The sequence below is a fragment of the Anabrus simplex genome, chromosome 2 (assembly GCF_040414725.1).
Source record: "Anabrus simplex isolate iqAnaSimp1 chromosome 2, ASM4041472v1, whole genome shotgun sequence".
NCBI lineage: Eukaryota > Metazoa > Arthropoda > Insecta > Orthoptera > Tettigoniidae > Anabrus > Anabrus simplex.
The window spans coordinates 655,943,868-655,963,320 of NC_090266.1; the positions used below are offsets into that span (position 1 = coordinate 655,943,868).

The 19,453-nt window shown below is 37.6% G+C and overlaps 1 protein-coding gene across 2 annotated transcripts in view; it reads right to left on the minus strand.

Annotated features, from left to right (window-relative positions):
* Positions 1-231: 231 nt before the first annotated feature.
* LOC136864326 (A disintegrin and metalloproteinase with thrombospondin motifs 4) overlaps positions 232-19,453 on the minus strand; it is a 644,921-nt gene continuing 625,699 nt past the window's right edge. For both annotated transcript variants that reach the window (XM_067141158.2, XM_067141157.2), the window contains exons 21-22: positions 13,493-13,657; positions 232-1,733 (exon numbers count right to left, since the gene is read on the minus strand). In XM_067141158.2, the coding sequence (XP_066997259.2) occupies positions 1,707-1,733; positions 13,493-13,657 (192 nt within the window). In that variant the 3' untranslated portion in view covers positions 232-1,706. The remainder of the gene's footprint in view (positions 1,734-13,492; positions 13,658-19,453) is intronic.

Here is a 19,453-nt window from a genome sequence, read left to right on the forward strand (position 1 = left end):
AAGTTGTGTATTGTCAGGTTTGATGGAACATTTCTTCTTAAAATGGGTAAAACAGGCTTTGAATCATTCTCTTCTTTTTTGCTAAGTGTTTACCGTTGCACTATCACATCAAAGGTTTCTGGTAATGGAAGGATGGAAAAGTGCTAGGACTGGGAAGGTAGCGGCCGTGGCCTTAATCAAGGTTCAGCCCAAGCGAATATTTTCTTAACGCATATATTTAAGTAAGATAGGAATAAAAACTCCTTAAGACTGTAGATTTTGGTTCACTGATAAAGAAAGGGAGGTCAGAAGAAAGTATGAGCCAGCAACATCTCTAAAACAAATTAGCTTCATACACATTCATTTCTCATACATTTATTGGTAACAATATATTCCCTGCTTGTGAGACTAGCAAGTAGGCTCATTTTCTTTTAAGTTACTCTCTTTCAGAATCAGTACTTTATTGTAAAAATCAATCTTATGAACTAATGACCTTGTTTTCAAAAATCTTACAAGTATGCTCATTACCATTCTGTCTCGTAGCTTTGCACATCTCAATCCCTAGTGCTTCTTTACATAGCTGATGGCCTTCAAAATGGATATAACACACTTCAGAGTAACATTTAAAATCTAGCTAGAAAAAGAGTAGGTTGAGCAGAGTATCAACAGATTTTCAGCACTGAGAAACCTAAAATGAGCACTTCTTCACAATCAGTTCATTTCCCTAATGCTACACAACAGTGCTTTATTGTGACAGATGTCATATTACATCATTCCCCTGCACACTATCTACAATTGTAATCATCCCATCAAGGGACAACAGCTAAAATGAGTAGAGAAATGTATGATTTCTGTGAAGCATAACAGTATTTTGATTCAGATTTCCTATGTACATTTTATATTGCATTGGAATGTGCTCAGCTTGAAAAAAAAAACCCATTAAGTAGTTTCCTGACTTGACAGAATGAAACCATCTGCCTCTAACAATACCAATAAATATAAAATATACAGTAAGTGACATAATTAACACCTTTCTTTCTGATCTGTGATGTTTGTATTACGTATTATGTGATCAGGAAACAATAGCAAAGGATGGTAGATTTTATTACTTAGCCTTCAATGAGAGTTCTTGCAGGCAGATGCTCTCTTTTAAGAGTCAATGAAAGAACTTATTCTTTGGTAAGAATTCTGGCACTGTTTTGCATGACCGGAATATTTCAATGTTAATGGCATTAGAGTAGAAGAAGGCAAATGCACTACTGATGACCAGTAATGGTTATGAGGGTAGGTTGAAGCTGCAATATAGGTTGGTCACTGTGTGCATCTAGTGCCTATCTGAAGAAAAATATATACACATTACAGCACAGTACTCAGTCAAAGTAGAGTGACCTTAAGGTACATCCTAATACAGGTGACACACCAGCAACTGATATCACTGGGTGTATTTTACTCCTCTATGTACAATAATTTTTCCACTAGATCTCCAGAATCAGTTTCATATGTCCAGTAAGCCAACTATTTTTCACATTTCAGAGCCTCGGTGAGCTGACTACCATTAGGTTACTGACGATTATTTGGCTGATTGAAGTATCAGAACACAGAACAGCGGAGTGCTTGGTTGACCGATGAGCTGAATAATTGGCTGGGGAGTGCAGTCCTGACTCAGCATGATCTAGTAGTTGACTAGCTGCAAGTTACCATCATTTGGTTCAGCATGGCTCCATCAATCAGCTGATGTTTTCGTAATGTGGCTTCTGTTGACAAGAACAGCAATATATTAGCATTTATATGTAAATGTTTTATAAGTACTTTTAAGAAAACAAGAAAAATGGTTCACTGATCAAAGCTGCCTCCTTAATGCATTATGGAGGAATAGGTACTGACTTGGGAGTGTAATTTGTTTAAGCCATGGAACCACACTAAGTGAGGACTCCAATAACAGATAGATTGTGGAAACAGGTGGAAAAGCCAATCTCATTGCATGTTGCTCAACCCCAATTGTTAAACAACAATGTTTGTACAAAAAACATACCAGTTTATCAGTATTACTACTGAGCAAGTTGATTGCATGGTTTGGATTATACCGCTGTGAGATTGCATTCTGGGGATAGTGTGTTTGAGCCTCACTGTCTGCAGCTGAGTACATGGTTTTCTGTTGTTTCCCACTTTCACATCCAGCAAATACTGGGCCTGCACCTTAAGTAAGGCCATGGCCACTTTATTCCCAATCCTAGACCTATCATATCTCATTATCACTTTAATGACCTATGTGGATGCAATGTACTGTAAAACAAATGAAATAAAAATCAATATTCCTCTTCTAAAACTAAATCCAATACCCATCCACAGGTTGTCTCACTTAACTCTGCAACCTCAAATATTTTCAAAATGACACAAAATGTAGTTGTGCAGGAATGCACCCATGTCAGGGACTTGCATATTGGGAAGGTATGCACAATCCATAAAATTAAACAAATATAACTTTCGGCACAAAGTTATGTAGGAGAGAAAATTGAAGAAAAAACTGGCTTAATTTGTGTGGGTTTTTTTTCTTACAAGTTGCTTTATTTTTCACCAACACAGGTAGTTCTTATGGCAGTGATGGGGTAGGAATCAGAAAGAAGCGACCATGGCCTTAATTAAGGTACAGTCCCAGCATTTGCCTGCTGCAAAAATGGGAAACCACAGAAAACCATCTCCAGGACTGCCAACAATGGGGTTTGAATTCACTGTCTCCCAAATGCAAACTCACAGCTGCATGCCCCTAACCGCCCAGCCAGCTCGCTCAGTAATTTGTGTTTTATTTACAATAAATTATTCTACATAATGATGTACTCCAAAACTGAATAAAATATACATTTGTTTTAAGAAATGCATCATGATCTACATAGGCTGTTCCAAAAGCATTATAACACTATCTAGAATAGCAAAAAAGAATGCAAATTACAATTTTTGTCAATTTCATGTTAATATGAGCAATAAAGAAGTAAGTCAATAATTGCACGCTTCCTTACTTCTATTCATCACCACTATCATTGTCATCACTAGTGAAAGAATCATTCTCAGTTCTGTCAAGTGAATTCATGATACTGCATTTTTTTGATGGATTTTTCCACCAGTGGTAGTGAAATGGAGTCCCATGCGCATTTTACCCACTCACAAATCCAAGTCACGTTTGGCTGCTTGGTTTTTCCACACTGTGTGAACTCGTGTTTATGATCAGCCATCCATTGCACATGATCGCTGTTTAGGTACTGCAATGAATGGACCGGTTATAAACACATCTAATGGTTGGAGGATGGATGATAAGCCTCTAGGGATAATCACCAAATCAGTTCTCCCTCATTGCAACGTCTGCCATACTTCTTGTGTTGTGTGTCCATGGAAGCTGTCCATGACAAAACATGTTAGGTAAATTCTGCAGTGCGGCTGGGTGACGTTGCCAAACATGCATCACCTAGTCAATCACAAAGTCTCTGTCCATCCATCCTTTTGGATTCAAACTCAACAGTACGTCTTTCACTGATACTTTTGGAAGAGGTGTTGAGTAGTGTTTCAAAATAGATCAGCGTTTGATCCGCATTACCAATTTATGATAGTATATATAAATGTTCTTGGCACAAATTTATTAAGTAGGGATGAAAATTCATTACCTTTTCTTCATAATTATCTAGAAGCTGTTGAACGATGCTCATTTTCCTTTGGAAGGCTAATCAGTTATGAATTAAAAGGCCCAGGCTATCTTTGAAGCCAACGATGTCTAGTTCCTTGGCTACAGTGAAAGCATTCAGTTGGCACATTTCACTTGTAATTGCAAATCTTCATTGTCTCTTCTCATCTACATAATCACATTACATTTTTCAAGGTCTGGAGGCTTTGCTTTTTGGCTGCAAAATGCCCAGCGATTACATCTTCAATAACCCTAATCTTTTCTTTAGCCTTGAACAAACGATAATGAGAACTTGTAGCCATACTTAATATTTCTTACTTATTCACACTTTACTTGTAACATGCTACCGATGCCACACAGGGCCAAGGCCAGTCAACACTATAGTATAATGCGATCCATTGTTTGAGGCAAAGTGGTAACAATCGTATTTCAAATAACGCATGCACCCATGTTTTTCTGTGCTAAAATCCAGGAAAAGAAAATGCGCAGATTAATTTTGGATATACGGTATTTGTTCCCATTCTGCCTAAGCATGTTACTCAGTGCTTTGTTCAAACCGATGAGAAATGACAACATCACATTATTTTCACTAAGTGAAATAATTCATCAAATCTCTATCAAGTTCTTCTGTGAATGATCTGTACTTCATCTGTTTGTAGGTTGGACTAAGTATACCAGAATATACAATGAATAATCAAAATTAGTGATCTCTCAGGAGGAATATTTCAGATTAATATTCTGAACAGATTTGTGACATGAAGGAAATTTTTAAATCAGTGATATGCTATATAGGTTGAAAAACTAGTATATTGGTTCCACCTAGTCAATACCTATAAGTTTATTTACAAATATAAATTGTAAAAACATAGGGCAAGAAGCTTGCTCAGATGACAACAGACCTAGGCGAGTTTTAAGACCAGGTTTACCAATATTACAGGTTTTGCAAGTACTGCAAAAAGTAAGAATTCAATCATGACGAGAGGTAACAGAAAATCCAAGGGAGTGATAAAAATAGGAAATGAACCTCTTGAAGTAGTGAAAACTTTTAATATTTTGGTAGCATGATGTCACAAGATGAAAATTTGGATGGGGAAATTGATTTAAGAATACAGCAGTCTGCAAGCTCCTACCAGTGTGTGAGAGATGTTGTATGGAACAAAGATGTGCCAATGAAGTGCAAGAAGGTTTTATACTCGTCCTTTTATAAACCTATACTGACCTATGCTTCACCGGCCTGGACGTTGACTGAACAGAACCAAAGTAAGTGTTGGACTGTTGTGGTTTTCTCATAAAAATAAAATGTCATGTATCATATCTTGTACATATTTTAAGGAAAAACAACATTGAGGTTATGTGTTGGTAATTCATATTAATTAAGTCGAGTGGTTTATCTGACCATCTCGAAGGTGAAGGCGAGATTACTCACGGAGGAAAGCAGAAGGAAACTTCAACAAAATGGAGGAAAGGCTTACGACACTGGAAAACGTGAGGAGGATGAAGCTCAAGCCATGGTTGTTCAACAGAAGCGAGATATCAAGAAAGAAGACATGGGACGAGGAAAATATAGTTGCTACAATTGCGGTAAACAGGGACATGTATCTAAATATTGTTGCAGTACCCAAAAGTGCTTCAATTGTGGTAAGTCCGGACATTATTCAAAAGTATGTCCAACAATGAAGAGTGACGAATCATCGCAGGAGAGGAAATCAGTGAATGCGAGTGGAAAGGTGGTAAGCTCAGAAATTATACATGTAGTAGATAAAGCAATGAGCATGGTAGTTTCTGTAGGAACTGAGAAATTTAAAGATTGGCTGTTCGATTCAGGTGCATCCCATCATGTGTGTCCAACAAAGGAGATGTTTATAGACATGTTAACACATGTAACCAGGAATGTAGAAATAGGAGATAACAGTAAGCTGGATATCAAAGGTATAGGTAAGGTGAAAGTAAAAATGTCCACAGGGTGGACAATTACATTTACAGACGTGTTGTATGTACCAAACTTAGGTGCAAATTTAATATCAGTTGCTAAGTTGACCAGCAAAGGTTTCAAAGTAGGATTTGTAGATGAGAAAGCAGTGGTTGTAGATAAGCATGGAGATGAAACATTGTTTACTGCAAACAGGAGGAATGATGTATATGTAGTACAGACAGAGGGGAGAAATGATATTGTAGATGTGAGTGACTGATCAAATAATAGATCAAGAATGTAATAACAATGTAGCATTTAAAAGTGTTGGGCAGGTTAGGTTGTGGCATGAGAGATATAGACATGCACATTCTGAAGCTTTGTTAAATTGCCTATGTTAGAATTGAAAAGAAGTAATGATATTAATACTTGTTCTGTATGCATTCAAGGGAAACTAAGTAACAAGGGAGTACCTAAGTTTTGTGAGCGTAAGGCAGAAAAACCACTTGATGTTGTGCACACTGATGTAGTTGGAAGAATTAGTCCACCATCACTTAGGAAATCTCAATATGTTGTAACTATGATTAATGAATACTCCAGATTTAATGTGGCTGTATGTATGTAAAATAAGGATGAAGTATTGGAGGTGTTTAATAGGTATCAGGCAAATGCAGAAAAGTTACATGGTAAAGTAAACTCGTCCCAAGGTGGTGCAGCTCTTTTCTGGCACACCCCCATTGGAGGTGAGCTGCATGTACCATTTGAACCATATACCAGCCCTCCTGCCATTCTTAAATTTCTGGCAGTACCGGGAATCGAACCTGGGCCCCCAAGGACGGCAGCTAATAACACTAACCGTTACGCTATGGAGGTGGAGTTACATGGTGTAGGAATTAAGGTAGTGCAATCTGACAATGGTACAAAGTATACATGTAGCAGGTTTCAAGCACAATTGCAAAAATGTAGTATTACTCATAGGAGATCTGTACCTTATACTTCACAACAAAATGGATTATCAGAAAGGCAAAATAGAACGATGTTTTAATACTGTTAGATGTCTATTGATCCAGTCAGGGTTACCAAAGGAATTCTGGGGAGAAGCAGTAATGACTGCAGTGTACTTAAGAAATAGGTGCCCATCCTCAGCAATAAAATTTCAGATACAGTATGAACTGTGGTTCAGTAGGAAGTTGGATCAGGAAGAAATAGGTAGATTGAAAGTATTTGGATGTCAGGCGTGGGCTGTGAGGGCAGACAGCAGGAAGTTAGATCCCAGAGCAGAGTCATGCGTTATGATAGGGTATGAGGCAGGTACTAAAGATGGATATAGGTTATGGAGTCTTGAAAGGAAAAAGGTAATAGTGAGGAGAAGTGTGGTATTTGAGGAGCAGATATTTCCCTTTAAGGTGAAAAGTCCTGGGATTGATATCAAGGAAAAGATAAATGTACCAACGGTAGAGGGTAGTGAAACATACTTTGACATACTGTGCACTGAAGATCCAGAGATAAAATTAGGGACTGAGTTAGACACAGAGGAGGACGGAGAGGAAACATTGGCTGTTGAGTCAACGACCAGAGAGGAACAACTAGAGGTTGAGTCTATAGCAATACAAGAGCCAGGGAATAGTCTGAGAAGGTCAATAAGACAGAAGAAAGGTAAGACTTGTGCAGATTGTAAGGCAGTGATGGAAGTTAGACATGCGAATGTAGTGGAACCAAGAACAGTTAAGGTATGTATTAACGTTCAAAATCGCCTTTTTCGCCCAAAAATGCCATTTTAATTTTTTCACTGGAAATGAAAGCTTGAAGTCTTTACTTCAAAATGAGATATAATTCATACAAATATTCCAACTGTAAGTATCCGAAAATAAGATTTAAAGAGCCACGTACGCGCGTGATACGGGGCGTGGATGCAGTGTCCTGCTTACATGTAAACATCTTGTCAGATTTTCTTATTCAAATTTACCTCTTTGGTGTGACATGCCTCCTGAGTACATAGTTCATAGTTCTGACTAACAGATGTCAATACTTGTATATTCCAAAGACTTTTATTCCATTGATAGGCAACGGATATAAACAAAACTTCATTGTGGCCAAATGGTCTTTCACATTGTGACCAAGGAGTTTGTTTCTCTGTTAGTGTGTATAAAATGGGTTCTAAAAGCCGATGTAGAGCAAAGAAAAAGAGAAAATTTCATGGAAACAGACATAGCAAGGTGAATGTCAGTGTTACTTCTGCTGTTAGTACAAATAGTGAGACAGAAGGTAGGCCTAATGTAAGGGAATCATTTGCTAGTGATTCTCAGTCCAAACTTTCGTCTGTAAATATTGAGTCTGATAGTGTTAGTGACATTTACAATATCATTATTGACATAGAGTGCTTTACACGTATATTATCTGCATTAGCCTGCCCTAGTTGCTTCAGCTGTAATACAGTTTTTGCAAAAAACCTAGAAATTCTGAGATTTGATTGGGGAATGTCCCTTGCATTATTTTGCAGCAACTGTGATTATGAATTCCGCAACTGACAGGAGCACTCATCGATAAGATGCAAAATTATTTGGAATTGCTTTACGTTCCAACACAAGCAGTATTCACGCCATGTCAAATGGCATATGGGCCACATTGTACCATTTGACAGCAACAGAGGACCGTCCCACCCACCATTGGTGTCCTGTAGGAACTGACAGCTGGTGCTCATATCAGTGAGCTAAAGCAAAGAATGAGATAGAACAATTTTAATTCAAACCAGGCCTGTCGTTTGGCATTCTTCAAGCAGTGAAGCCTGTATATGAGTGACTCACCGACCCAGAAATGCTAAGTCCTTGCATGGATTGACTCAAAATTATAAGTCATTCAATGCCATGGTATGGAGAAGGTGTCCTAAGGAGACATAAATGTGGGGCTTGATACCTTAAAATTAGGAGTGATGGATGCTGTTTGCCATTTCAACTGGGAGAACGGAGTGGAAATAGAAAAACTGAAGAGGATGGGAATTGCTCCTGGCAAGTAGGCCTACACATCATCTGGTGTACTTGAAGTTGATGCAATACGGTTGCACAAAGGTGCAAATCAAAGTACTGCAGAACAAAAGCAGAGGAGGTAATACTTGAGAGGCAGAAGAAAACTAAAAGAAGACAAGAAACTTCTAAAAGTGGGTCCAACCTATGGAGCAGGCAAGTTTATAGGTGCCCAAATAAGTGGATTATGTTCATGACTTAGTCCTAAAACTTCAGTGCTGTTTTTCTTGAATGTAATTTTTTGCACAGCTTCCCACATTTCAAATAAATTTAAATATCCTTAAAATTGATATAGAAAAATCAATGATAGATTAAATTAAAGCTAATGAATGTGGGAATGTTATAAACTAGTACTTTCTTAATATTGTGAATACTGTTATTGCTATTATTTTTTTAATAGCCATTGTAACACGGGTGATTAATTATTTTTAAACTTTTGTCAAAAATTATGTGTAGCTCCCTTTTTGTTTTTGATAATTAGAAGATCCTAGTTCACAACATTCTATGAATGAAATACTTGAACATGGTGAAAACAATTTCAAGATTATAACATTTTTGGAAATTTTATGACATTTTGAAAATTTGTGTGTTTTTTCATAAAACTAAATTTTTGGGTGAAGATAAGGCACAAAATTTTGATTGCATTATACGAAACTGTTAGTCTAATATTTTTTGTTTTATGGTACGAAACTCAAAAAAATCGGTTAAGAATTGTGGATTTTCCTTCTAAACGTTAAAACATACCTTAAGGAGGCTATGTCAAGCCAAGAGTCTGCTAACTGGATGGAAGCCATGAAAGTGGAGATCAATGAGATGAGAAAGAAGGATGTTTGGGAAATTGTAAAAAGACCAGAAAATGTCAAGATAATTAGTTCTATGTGGGTGTTTTCATCGAAATATGACAGTGGGGGTATCATTCAGAAATATAAGGCCAGGTTGGTTGGTCAAGGTTTTAAGATACATGAACCTTAGTTTTGATGAAACATTTAGTCCTGTTATAAAGAGGAAAACAATGAGACTGTTAATAGGTATTGCAGTACGTAAAGTTTGTACTGTAGAACATCTAGATGCAACTACTGCTTACTTAAATAGTGAAATCAGTTGTACTGTATACATGGAACAACCAGAATTGTTTGTAGAAAAAGATGTCCAAAACTATGTATGTAAATTGAAGAAGAGCATCTATGGACTACATAATTCGAGTAAAGACTGGAATGCTTGTGTTGATGCTATAATAAGAAGGCTAGATTTTAACCCGGCATTACTCGCTAGGTCTTTACGTGCGCCGTTACTCGCTGGTGAGCGCAGCGCTCACCTTTGTGTTTAAAGGCTATAATATATCCATATGAATATGGAGGTATTTTTAATATGTCCAGTTGAGATAGTTATTTATTTAGGAACACGGCCGAGTGGAGTGGCTATGGAGGCAAGCTCAACATTCGGGAGCCGCGTAAGTTCGATCCCCACCGTTAGCTGTCCTGAGAATGGTTTTCTGTTTACGCTTCCAGGCAAATACCGGGGCAGTTTCTATTCACAGACTACAGCCGATTCCTTACACCTGTTTAGCCAACTTTGTTCACCATCATTTATTTCATCTTTATTAGCTCTTCAACTGAGGTTGGCGTCAGGAAGGGCATCCGGTCGTAAAACAAGCTATGTGCATTGATATCACAGTTTGCTATAAACGAAAGTTCCTTTCCTTCCCCAGAACTTGCAGACACTATGAAACAGAGTTATGATCACTTCCATAAACCTCATCTGTTTCATACCATCAGTCTCGATGTTCAAGACCTTCCCTCCTTCCTTTCACACAACCACGAAAGTACCTGATCACTGCATGCCACAATAACTTGTAAATATTGTCTAACACCCACAGTATAAACATTTCGCATTAAACACAAGCATAAAACAAAACCTGGCTTATTACAATGAGCGAAATATAAGTAGCACAGTTCCTCGCTACTGACCGCACCGCTCACCAAACATACACTTCCGTGCCTAATAATGAATTGCGGGTGTTTATCTTCAAAGATAATGAAAATGACTGACACATCCCCTTCATAATAATCTGTTACAAAGGTACAGGGACTTACAAAGGTGTAGGTTTTGTAATATTCCAACAAGAAGCAATATACTACGAAGGTGAGCGCCGCGCTCACCATGCGAGTAACCGCGGGTTAAGAGATGTATCAAAGAACCATGTGTGTATGTAAAGGAGAGTTGTATTATTGGCTTGTATGTTAACGACATTATTGCAATAGGTGACAAAGAGGTTGTTAAGTTGGTTAAAATAAGGTTGGCAGATGAGTTAGAGATTAAAGATCTAGGGAAAGCAACAAACTTACTGTCAATAAAAATAGAACAGACAAAAGAAGCGGTTATGTTGAGTCAAAGTTTATACATTGACAAATTACTTGCTGATTTTTCCATGAGTGACTGTAAACTGTGTAAGACTACCGTATTTTACCAAGTGGGTATTCAGCAGCTGAAAATGATGAGCAGGAATTTGATTGTACCATTTATCGCAGTGCAGTAGGAAGTTTGCTATATTTGTCAAATAATACTAGACCTGACATTGCATTTGCGGTAAGTAAAGTTAGTCAAAATCGTCAAAAACCTAAGATTGGAAAGAAGTGAAGCATATCATGAGATATCTAAGTGGTACTAGAGATTTAAAGTCGTGTTTCAAAAATTGTGAGGAGTCAGTACAAGTGTTCTGTGATGCAGATTGGGCAGGAGATACTAAGTCTAGAAGATCAGTGAGTGGGTATGTAACCACAGTGGCAGGGGGAGCAGTATCATGGTATAGTATGAAACAGAGTTGTATTGCTAGATCTACCATGGATGCTGAATACATGGCAATGGCAGAGGTATCTCGAGAAGTAACTTGGATGAAATATTTGCTGTCAGAACTAGGGCTGGAAAGCTTTATTGATATACCTTGTAAAGTTTTTGCTGACAATGCAGCAGCAATTAAATTGAGTAAAAACTATATTGTGAGTGAAAGGTCAAAACATATTGACATCATGTACCATGTATGTAGAGAGCTAGTAGAAAAGGGGTTCATATTTCTATTTGACACCCTTAGGCGACCTGCGTGTCGTGATGAGGATGAAATGATGATTAAGACAACACACACACCCAGCCCCCTTGCCATTGGAATTAACTAATTAAGGTTAAAATCCCCAACCCGGCCGGGAATCGAACCCGGGACCCTCTGAACCGAAGGCCAGTACGCTGACCGTTCAGCCAACGAGTCGGACATAATAATAATAATAATAATAATAATAATAATAATAATAATAATAATAATAATAATAATAATAATAAACTCCTAGTATGTTTTCATGTAATAAGATATGAATATCCATTGCACTGCTATATTTTTTATTCAAATAATGTGACTAAATGCTATATAACATAACATAAGATCTCCAAATTATGTCATGGCAATGCCACAAAAAATTGCAAAAATTATGTTGATGGTAACCACACTCATCATTTCCCCATATAAATTATGCTGTATTGCACATTTCTCTTCTTTTTAAGAATATATCCCACTGCTAGTCCAAGAACCGCAACTGCTGCTTGCCTTTCCTCCATTTTAGAATAAAATGTTATTGAACCTTGCCAAATCTTTTTCAAGTCTTCTCAAACCTTTGGCAATGTTGAACAGTCTTTCACAATATTTGACATTTTTCCTTGTGAAGAATTGAATTGAAAGAAAAATTTGATAGTGTACAACAGGCATTGCAGAAAAAGTCTATGACAATGTCACTAATCTATCATGTTCCACTAATTGGAACTGCTTGCCTCCTTATATAATTTATTACTATTGTGCACTTCATAGCTTGTGTTCCTTTCCTTTTCCAGAAGATTGTGGGTTCAAATCACACTGGTGTCTGACTGGTCACTTTCTTTCTCAGCTTAACATCTCTTTGGTACATACTGTAAGTACTGAACATAATCTAATACATTTAAAATTTATTTTGAATACAATGCGGCCATGAAAATTTAACATTCATTAAAACAATGTACTTTGCTACAAAGACAAATACAATCTCGAGTCTATAAGCACCACTGGTGTCATGATCGGTGCTCGAAGGACCATTTCACAGCTGCTCGTGAACTTCTTCTTGAAAAGATTTTAACTAAGTACCGACTTCCTCCACTCAATTGCGACAGCCACATTAAAGGGGTCCATAGCCATCTTCACAAACCACATCTCTGGACCTTAACGGCCACCTTGAAGCTACTTTAATTTTAATTAACATTCATAAAATTATATATATATATATATATATATATATTGGTTATGGTACTCTTTGTCTTTGTGGTAGTCTGGAAATATTCTAGGAAGGTATATAAATAAAAAAGATATATATTATCAAAATGAGTACTTGCTGAACAACTTTTCTCTTTATATTCATTTGATGAGGATAGAACTATCAATATATAGGAAACAAGTGCAGTATACAGGTGTCTGTTAAATAGTAGAACAAGTCAAGCTCAGGAGAATGCTGGATGTGAATGGACTTTATCAGCTTTTTATAGACTGTTTTACACTGAGTGCAGTTTGAGAAAAAATGAACTTGCAACATTGCACAGTACTTGCATGTGGCTATGTTGTAACAGTCCTGGGAAAATGGACACACATGGTTTCATCAGCTGGCTTCCTCTCCTATATACAAAGAACAAAAGATGCAAGCAGAGCCACTGCTTGACCAAGCACGTGCCAAGTCGAGTTCATGCCACACGCCAACCACAATTTCAACGGGCTATAACTACATGTCATAGGATTTTGAAACAAACTGTGTTATTATATTTCCTTCACTGCTAAGTTTCATGCCCCTTCAGCTTGCTCTACCATTTACCAGAAACCCTGTACTTTCCATAAAGGATATTATTCCTAACCTGTTGCCATGATCCAGACCTGCCCACACTGCAATAATCCACAGAACACCTCTCTCTGTGTGAAGGAATGGGCAGCATACGGCATTCTTGTGGTGATACAATAAGATTATTCAGCTTACACCAATAAGATCGATGCCGCTCTCCAACTCCACATGAGACTGAACACTGATGGAAAAAGAAAACAATCATGATATAACACAACTGTATAACTTAGACTTAAGATGTAGAGAACAGCTCAGTAGATGAAATAGATGGAAAACGACTACTGTATGTATGATTTTACTGTTAAGGAACCAATATACAAAAAATTTCTTAGTACCTCTTGTGTTTCTTCAAGTCTGTCGTATAGCTACACCACAAATTCACACAATGTATAATGTATGTCTCAGTATAAAATTTTCTGAAGAAACCCAACAATTGGAGCAATTTTCCACACATATAATTATTAAAGAATAGAGATATCTATATTAAGAAGAAATATTACAGAAATAGACAGTGAAATATATGAAATGAGAGATACTACAGCCACCAGAAATTTGATCTTATCCAAATGACTGCGAGCATCAAGTAGCTCAGAGACAGTGTAAGACGTGGGTTCAGCTATCACACTCGTGATTATATGAAATCTTGCAGCTTCCTAATAAGAAGCTTCCTCTCTACTCAAGGAATTGGCATATAGCTTTTTATTATAGAAATTTCTGAGAAAGGCCATTTTAAACACATCTTCTCATGGTTCGGAATTTCAGCGATTCATCAAAGGTGACATCCCATAGCTTAATTATCTTTCTGACTTACCAGTATTCCTTGTCCCACACAAGGTAGTAAAAGGACTGGATTTTGGGGTAGAATGACTAGGTTGCAGCCTAGGAGCCCACACCACAAAAAATAAATAACAATAAACAATTTACAATATTCTCAAGTTATTTATTTAACCCTGATGGTAACTTAACAACAGTAGTGTAAAGTACAGTATGCAAGTATGTAGGCAAACCAAATACTGTACAAACCTAAACTGATTAATGAACTGTTCAGGGAATTTATGTTTTAGCATGTTTAGTTATAGCACTCACATTTCAAACAAACTGCCTTCAATTTAATTTTTAATTTTTTAGCATTAAATTTTATTTGTTACAAACTGGCCAAACACACCACACCACATTTGAGTAAAAAGAAACAGAAAAAACTGCCAGAACAGGGGGAATGCGAGCCGTACTATGGTTTCAGCCTGGGGGGTCTACACACTGTAAATTGTCTTTATAAGTGTCCCACGCGCAGCTGTGAGCTTGCATCCAGGAGATAGTGGGTTCGAATCCCACTGTCGGCAACCCTGAAGATGGTTTTCCGTTGTTTGCCATTTTCACACCAGGCAAATGCTGGGGCTGTACCTTAATTAAGGCCACAGCCGCTTCCTTCCAACTCCTAGCCCTTTCCTATCCCATTGTCGCCATAAGACCTATCTTGTGTCAGTGCGACGTAAAGCCACTAGCAAAAAAAAAAAAAAAGAAGTGTGAAAACTACCGCATCATAAGTTTAGTATCTCATGCCTGCAAAATCTTAGCATTTTTTATTTACAGAAGAATGGAAAGACAAGTTGAACCTGAGTTGCAAGGTCTGTTTGGCTTCAGTAGGAATGAAGGAACAAATGAAGCAATCCTGACTTTGTCTGATCTCAGAGGATCAAATTAAGAAGCACAAGCACAAGCACAAGATCTAGGAAAGGCATTTGATAATGCTGATAGGATCAAGTTGTTCAAAATTCTGAAGGCGATTGGAATCAGATACCATGAAAGAAGGATTATCTACAATCTGTACAAAAATCAGTGTGCAGTGATGAGAATTGAGGAATATGAAAAAGAAGCAGCAATCCTGAAAGCAGGGAGTCAAGGCTGCAATTTGTTCTCTCTCCTTTTCAATGTTTATATAGACCAAGTGGTAAAGGAAATCAAACAGGAATTTGGAAAGGGATTTACAATCTAAGGCAGGGCTGCTCAGGGTGCATGCACCCGGTGCATGCACCCGGTGCATGCACTGTGCACGGTGCAAAAGACGACTTCGCTTGGTTGACCAGAGTGCAGACCCCCACTCCTCGATTTGGAGCAATAGCGCTGCCTCTCTCTCTCTCTCCCCACACCTGTCTCGCTCGCTCCCCCTGTCTCCCTCTACCTCACTTGCTCCGAAGCACTCCAAATCGAAGCCGAGTTGAGCCGAGTTGAGCCGAGTAGCCACGAGACTAAGCGTTGGTCCGAGCCACGCCAAGCCCAGTGGGACGCATGCACTGTGCATAGGAACTCTGCACCACTGTCTGCATGCGTGAGATTTTGGGCGTTTGAGAAGCCCTGATCTAAGGAGAGGAAATCAAAACTCTAAGATTTGGCAATGATATTATTTTATCTGAGTCTGCAGAAGATCTGGAGAAATTGCCCAATGGTATGGCCACAGTCTTGGAGTAGTAGTACAAGATGAAAGTAGATAAATCCTAAACAAAAGTAATGGAGTGCAGTTGAAATAAATCAGATAATGCAGGAGATATCCTCTTAGGAAATGAAGTCTTAAAGGAAGTAGATGAATGTTGTTACCTGGGTTGTAAAGCAAGTAATGAAGGCAGAAGTAAGGATATAAAATGTAGACTGTTCCCGAGCAAGATGGTGGTGTGGTTAGGGTCATGTAACTGTGAGTTTGTATTTGGGAGATGGTGGGTTCAAATCCCATAGTTGACAGCTCTGAAGATGGTTTTCCACGATTTCCCAATTTCAAACCATGCAAATGCTGGGGCTGTACCTTAATTAAGACCATGGCTGCTACCTTCCCAATCCTAGCCCTCTCCTATCCTTCCACTGCCGGAAACCTTTGATGTGTTAGTGCAACAATGAAACACTACCAAAAAGAAAAATTCAGACTAGCACAAGCAAGGAAGTTCTTTCTAAACAATCAAAAATTGCTCGCTTTGAGCACTATGTAGGACTTAGAAAGATGTTTTTGAAGATTTTCATCTGGAGCGTGGCATTGGCTGGAAGTGAAACATGGATAAGAACTAGCTTAGAAAGAAAGATGGGTTTAAAGCAATTGTTGAGGAATGTGAAAACAGGTTTTTACCTTTCAAGGTGGTAACGAATGGTATAGATCCACTATATTATAACAGAGGAGTAAAGAGATTAAGAAGGAGGTGCAGTCTGGAAAGAAATAGAGTTAGGAATGGCTGTGGAAGTAAGCAGAAACTGAAGGAACTTACTAGGATAACATGATGGCAAGCAAAATTGGCAGTCATACAAATTTTAGTGAAAAATGGAAGGGTATGTATAGGTACTTTAATTTAAAGTCAAGAATTTCATGTTTGGCCCATACTGAATAGAGATTACAAAACAATAACTTAAATTTTACAAGATCCACCTTTTCAATAGAAGATATGTTGTTGATAAAAATTACATCATCATTTATTAAATGGTACTGGTTTCAACATCCATGGACGTCATCATCAGCCAAATAGGGTCATTATACAAAGATACACATTAAAGTTAAAACATATAAAATTGACCCTCATAATTAAAATTATCTATAACAAGTTAAAATATAAAGCATATTCATGCCAAATGTCCAGGTTTGATTATATAATTAGTACAAGATTGATAACTTGTTAGTCACTAATAAAATAAAAATCTGAAGTTGGGAAGCCTCGTAGAAATAAGTTCAAAGTCATTGACAGTTTTAAATTTTTTTAGATTTGGGTGCTTTGTATAGCATTGGCATCAACGTATGTAGAGAAATGTATGCTTACTGCGATCCAGTAATGTTAAATACGTTGAAAGAATTGGATGATGTTCCTCTGTGAGCATAAAAACAATATTAAGTCAGTAGGTAAAACATATAAAAGCCATCTTCGTAAGTACGATGTTATGTCGTATTTCTTTGGAGCGAGTGACTCTTGTGACTGGAACTGAATGTTGAAGAAGTTAAAATATTCTCGATCCAATGCGGGCCTGTAGTATGAAAGATAAAAATGAGTTAACTCGGATAGTGGAAATGGGGCAAGAAAGTAAAGTTTTATGAAGAGACTCACCTTTTGGTTAACTGGTTGCATGTATTGCGGAGTTGAGTTTAAGAGGAACTGACAAGAGAAACGAGTAGACCGGCTGGGGAAGGAAGGGGAGAGGGAGAAGTGTTAGGTAGGAGGAGGGGAGGGGCGATAAACGGGGTGGGATCAGCGGGGTTTGGAAGTGGGGGGGGAATGTCGCGTCAAAGAGTTTCATCCTATCTAAAAGACTTAGCTATTTTTCGGAATTTTGAACAAATTAAGCACTGCAATGAGAACATCAAACAAAAATTTTTGTTTCTCAGAGATGTCATTTAAATTAAAGTTTGAATTTAAAAATTGGTCTAAGTGAATGTAGCAGCTTTGGGTAGTCTCTAAAAGAGGGCCCTTGCTAAGTGTGTCAAGGATCTCAATATCCTGGTCTATTCTGTAAAATTTGTGCTTAGCATTGTGAATATGCTGGCCTACCGCGGAAAATCTATTATATCTAATTGCGTTCGTATGTTATGTGTACCTAATTTTTATGCTATGGCCAGTTTGCTCAATATATGAGCTGCTACAGTCATTGCATCGAAATCTGTATACACCTGATTTTGAGAAAGGGTTAGATCTATTAATCATGCTGGAATTGTGTAGAATGTCTGAATTTCTATTGCTAGTTCTAAAAGAGATGTTAACATTATGCTTCTTAAATATATTGGTGACGTTATAAATGGTTTTATCAAAAGTGAAAGCCGAAAACAATCTTGGTTTTGATTTATCTTTTATTAAATTTGATTTTGGGCGATGCTTAAATTTATTGATTATGCGTGCTATAGCTAAGTTCAATGGTTATAACAACACTTTTATTGAATGCATAATCAATAAATTTAAGCATCGCTCAAAATCAAATTTAATAAAAGATAAATCAAAACCAAGATTGTTTTCGACTTTCACTTTTGATAAAACCATATATAACGCTACCAATATATTTGATGCTTGTTGTTTTAAGGGGCCTAACATCGAAGGTCATCGGTTCCCCCCAATATATTTAAGAAGCATAATGTTAACATCTCTTTTAGAACTAGCAATAGAAATTCAGACATTCTACACAATTCCAGCATGATTAATAGATCTAACCCTTTCTCAAAATCAGGTGTATACAGATTTCGATGCAATGACTGTAGCAGCTCATATATTGAGCAAACTGGCCATAGCATAAAAATTAGGTACACATAACATACGAACGCAATTAGATATAATAGATTTTCCGCGGTAGGCCAGCATATTCACGACGCTAAGCACAAATTTTACGGAATAGAGCAGGATATTGAGATCCTTGACACACTTAGCAAGGGCTCTCTTTTAGATACTACCGAAAGCTGCTACATTCACTTACACCAATTTTTTAATTCGAACTAATTTAAATGACATCTCTGAGAAACCGAAAATCCTGTTTGATGTTCTCATTGCAGTGCTTAATTTGTTCAAAATTCTGAAAAATAGCTCAGTCTTTCAGATAGGACAAAACTCTTTGACGCGATATTCCCTTCCACTTCCAAGACCCGCTGATCCCGCCCCGTTTATCGCCCCTCCCCCTCCTCCTACCTAACACTTCTCCCTCTCCCCTTCCTTCCCCAGCCGGTCTACTCCTTTCCCTTGTCAGTTCCTCTTAAACTCAACTCCGCAATACATGCAACCAGTCAACCAAAAGGTGAGTCTCTTCATAAAACTTTACTTTCTTGCCCCATTTCCACTATCCGAGTTAACTCATTTTTATCTTTCATACTACAGGCCCGCATTGGATCGAGAATATTTTAACTTCTTCAACATTCAGTTCCAGTCACAAGAGTCACTCGCTCCAAAGAAATACGACATAACATCGTACTTACGAAGATGGCTTTTATATGTTTTATCTACTGACTTAATATTGTTTTTACGCTCACAGAGGAACA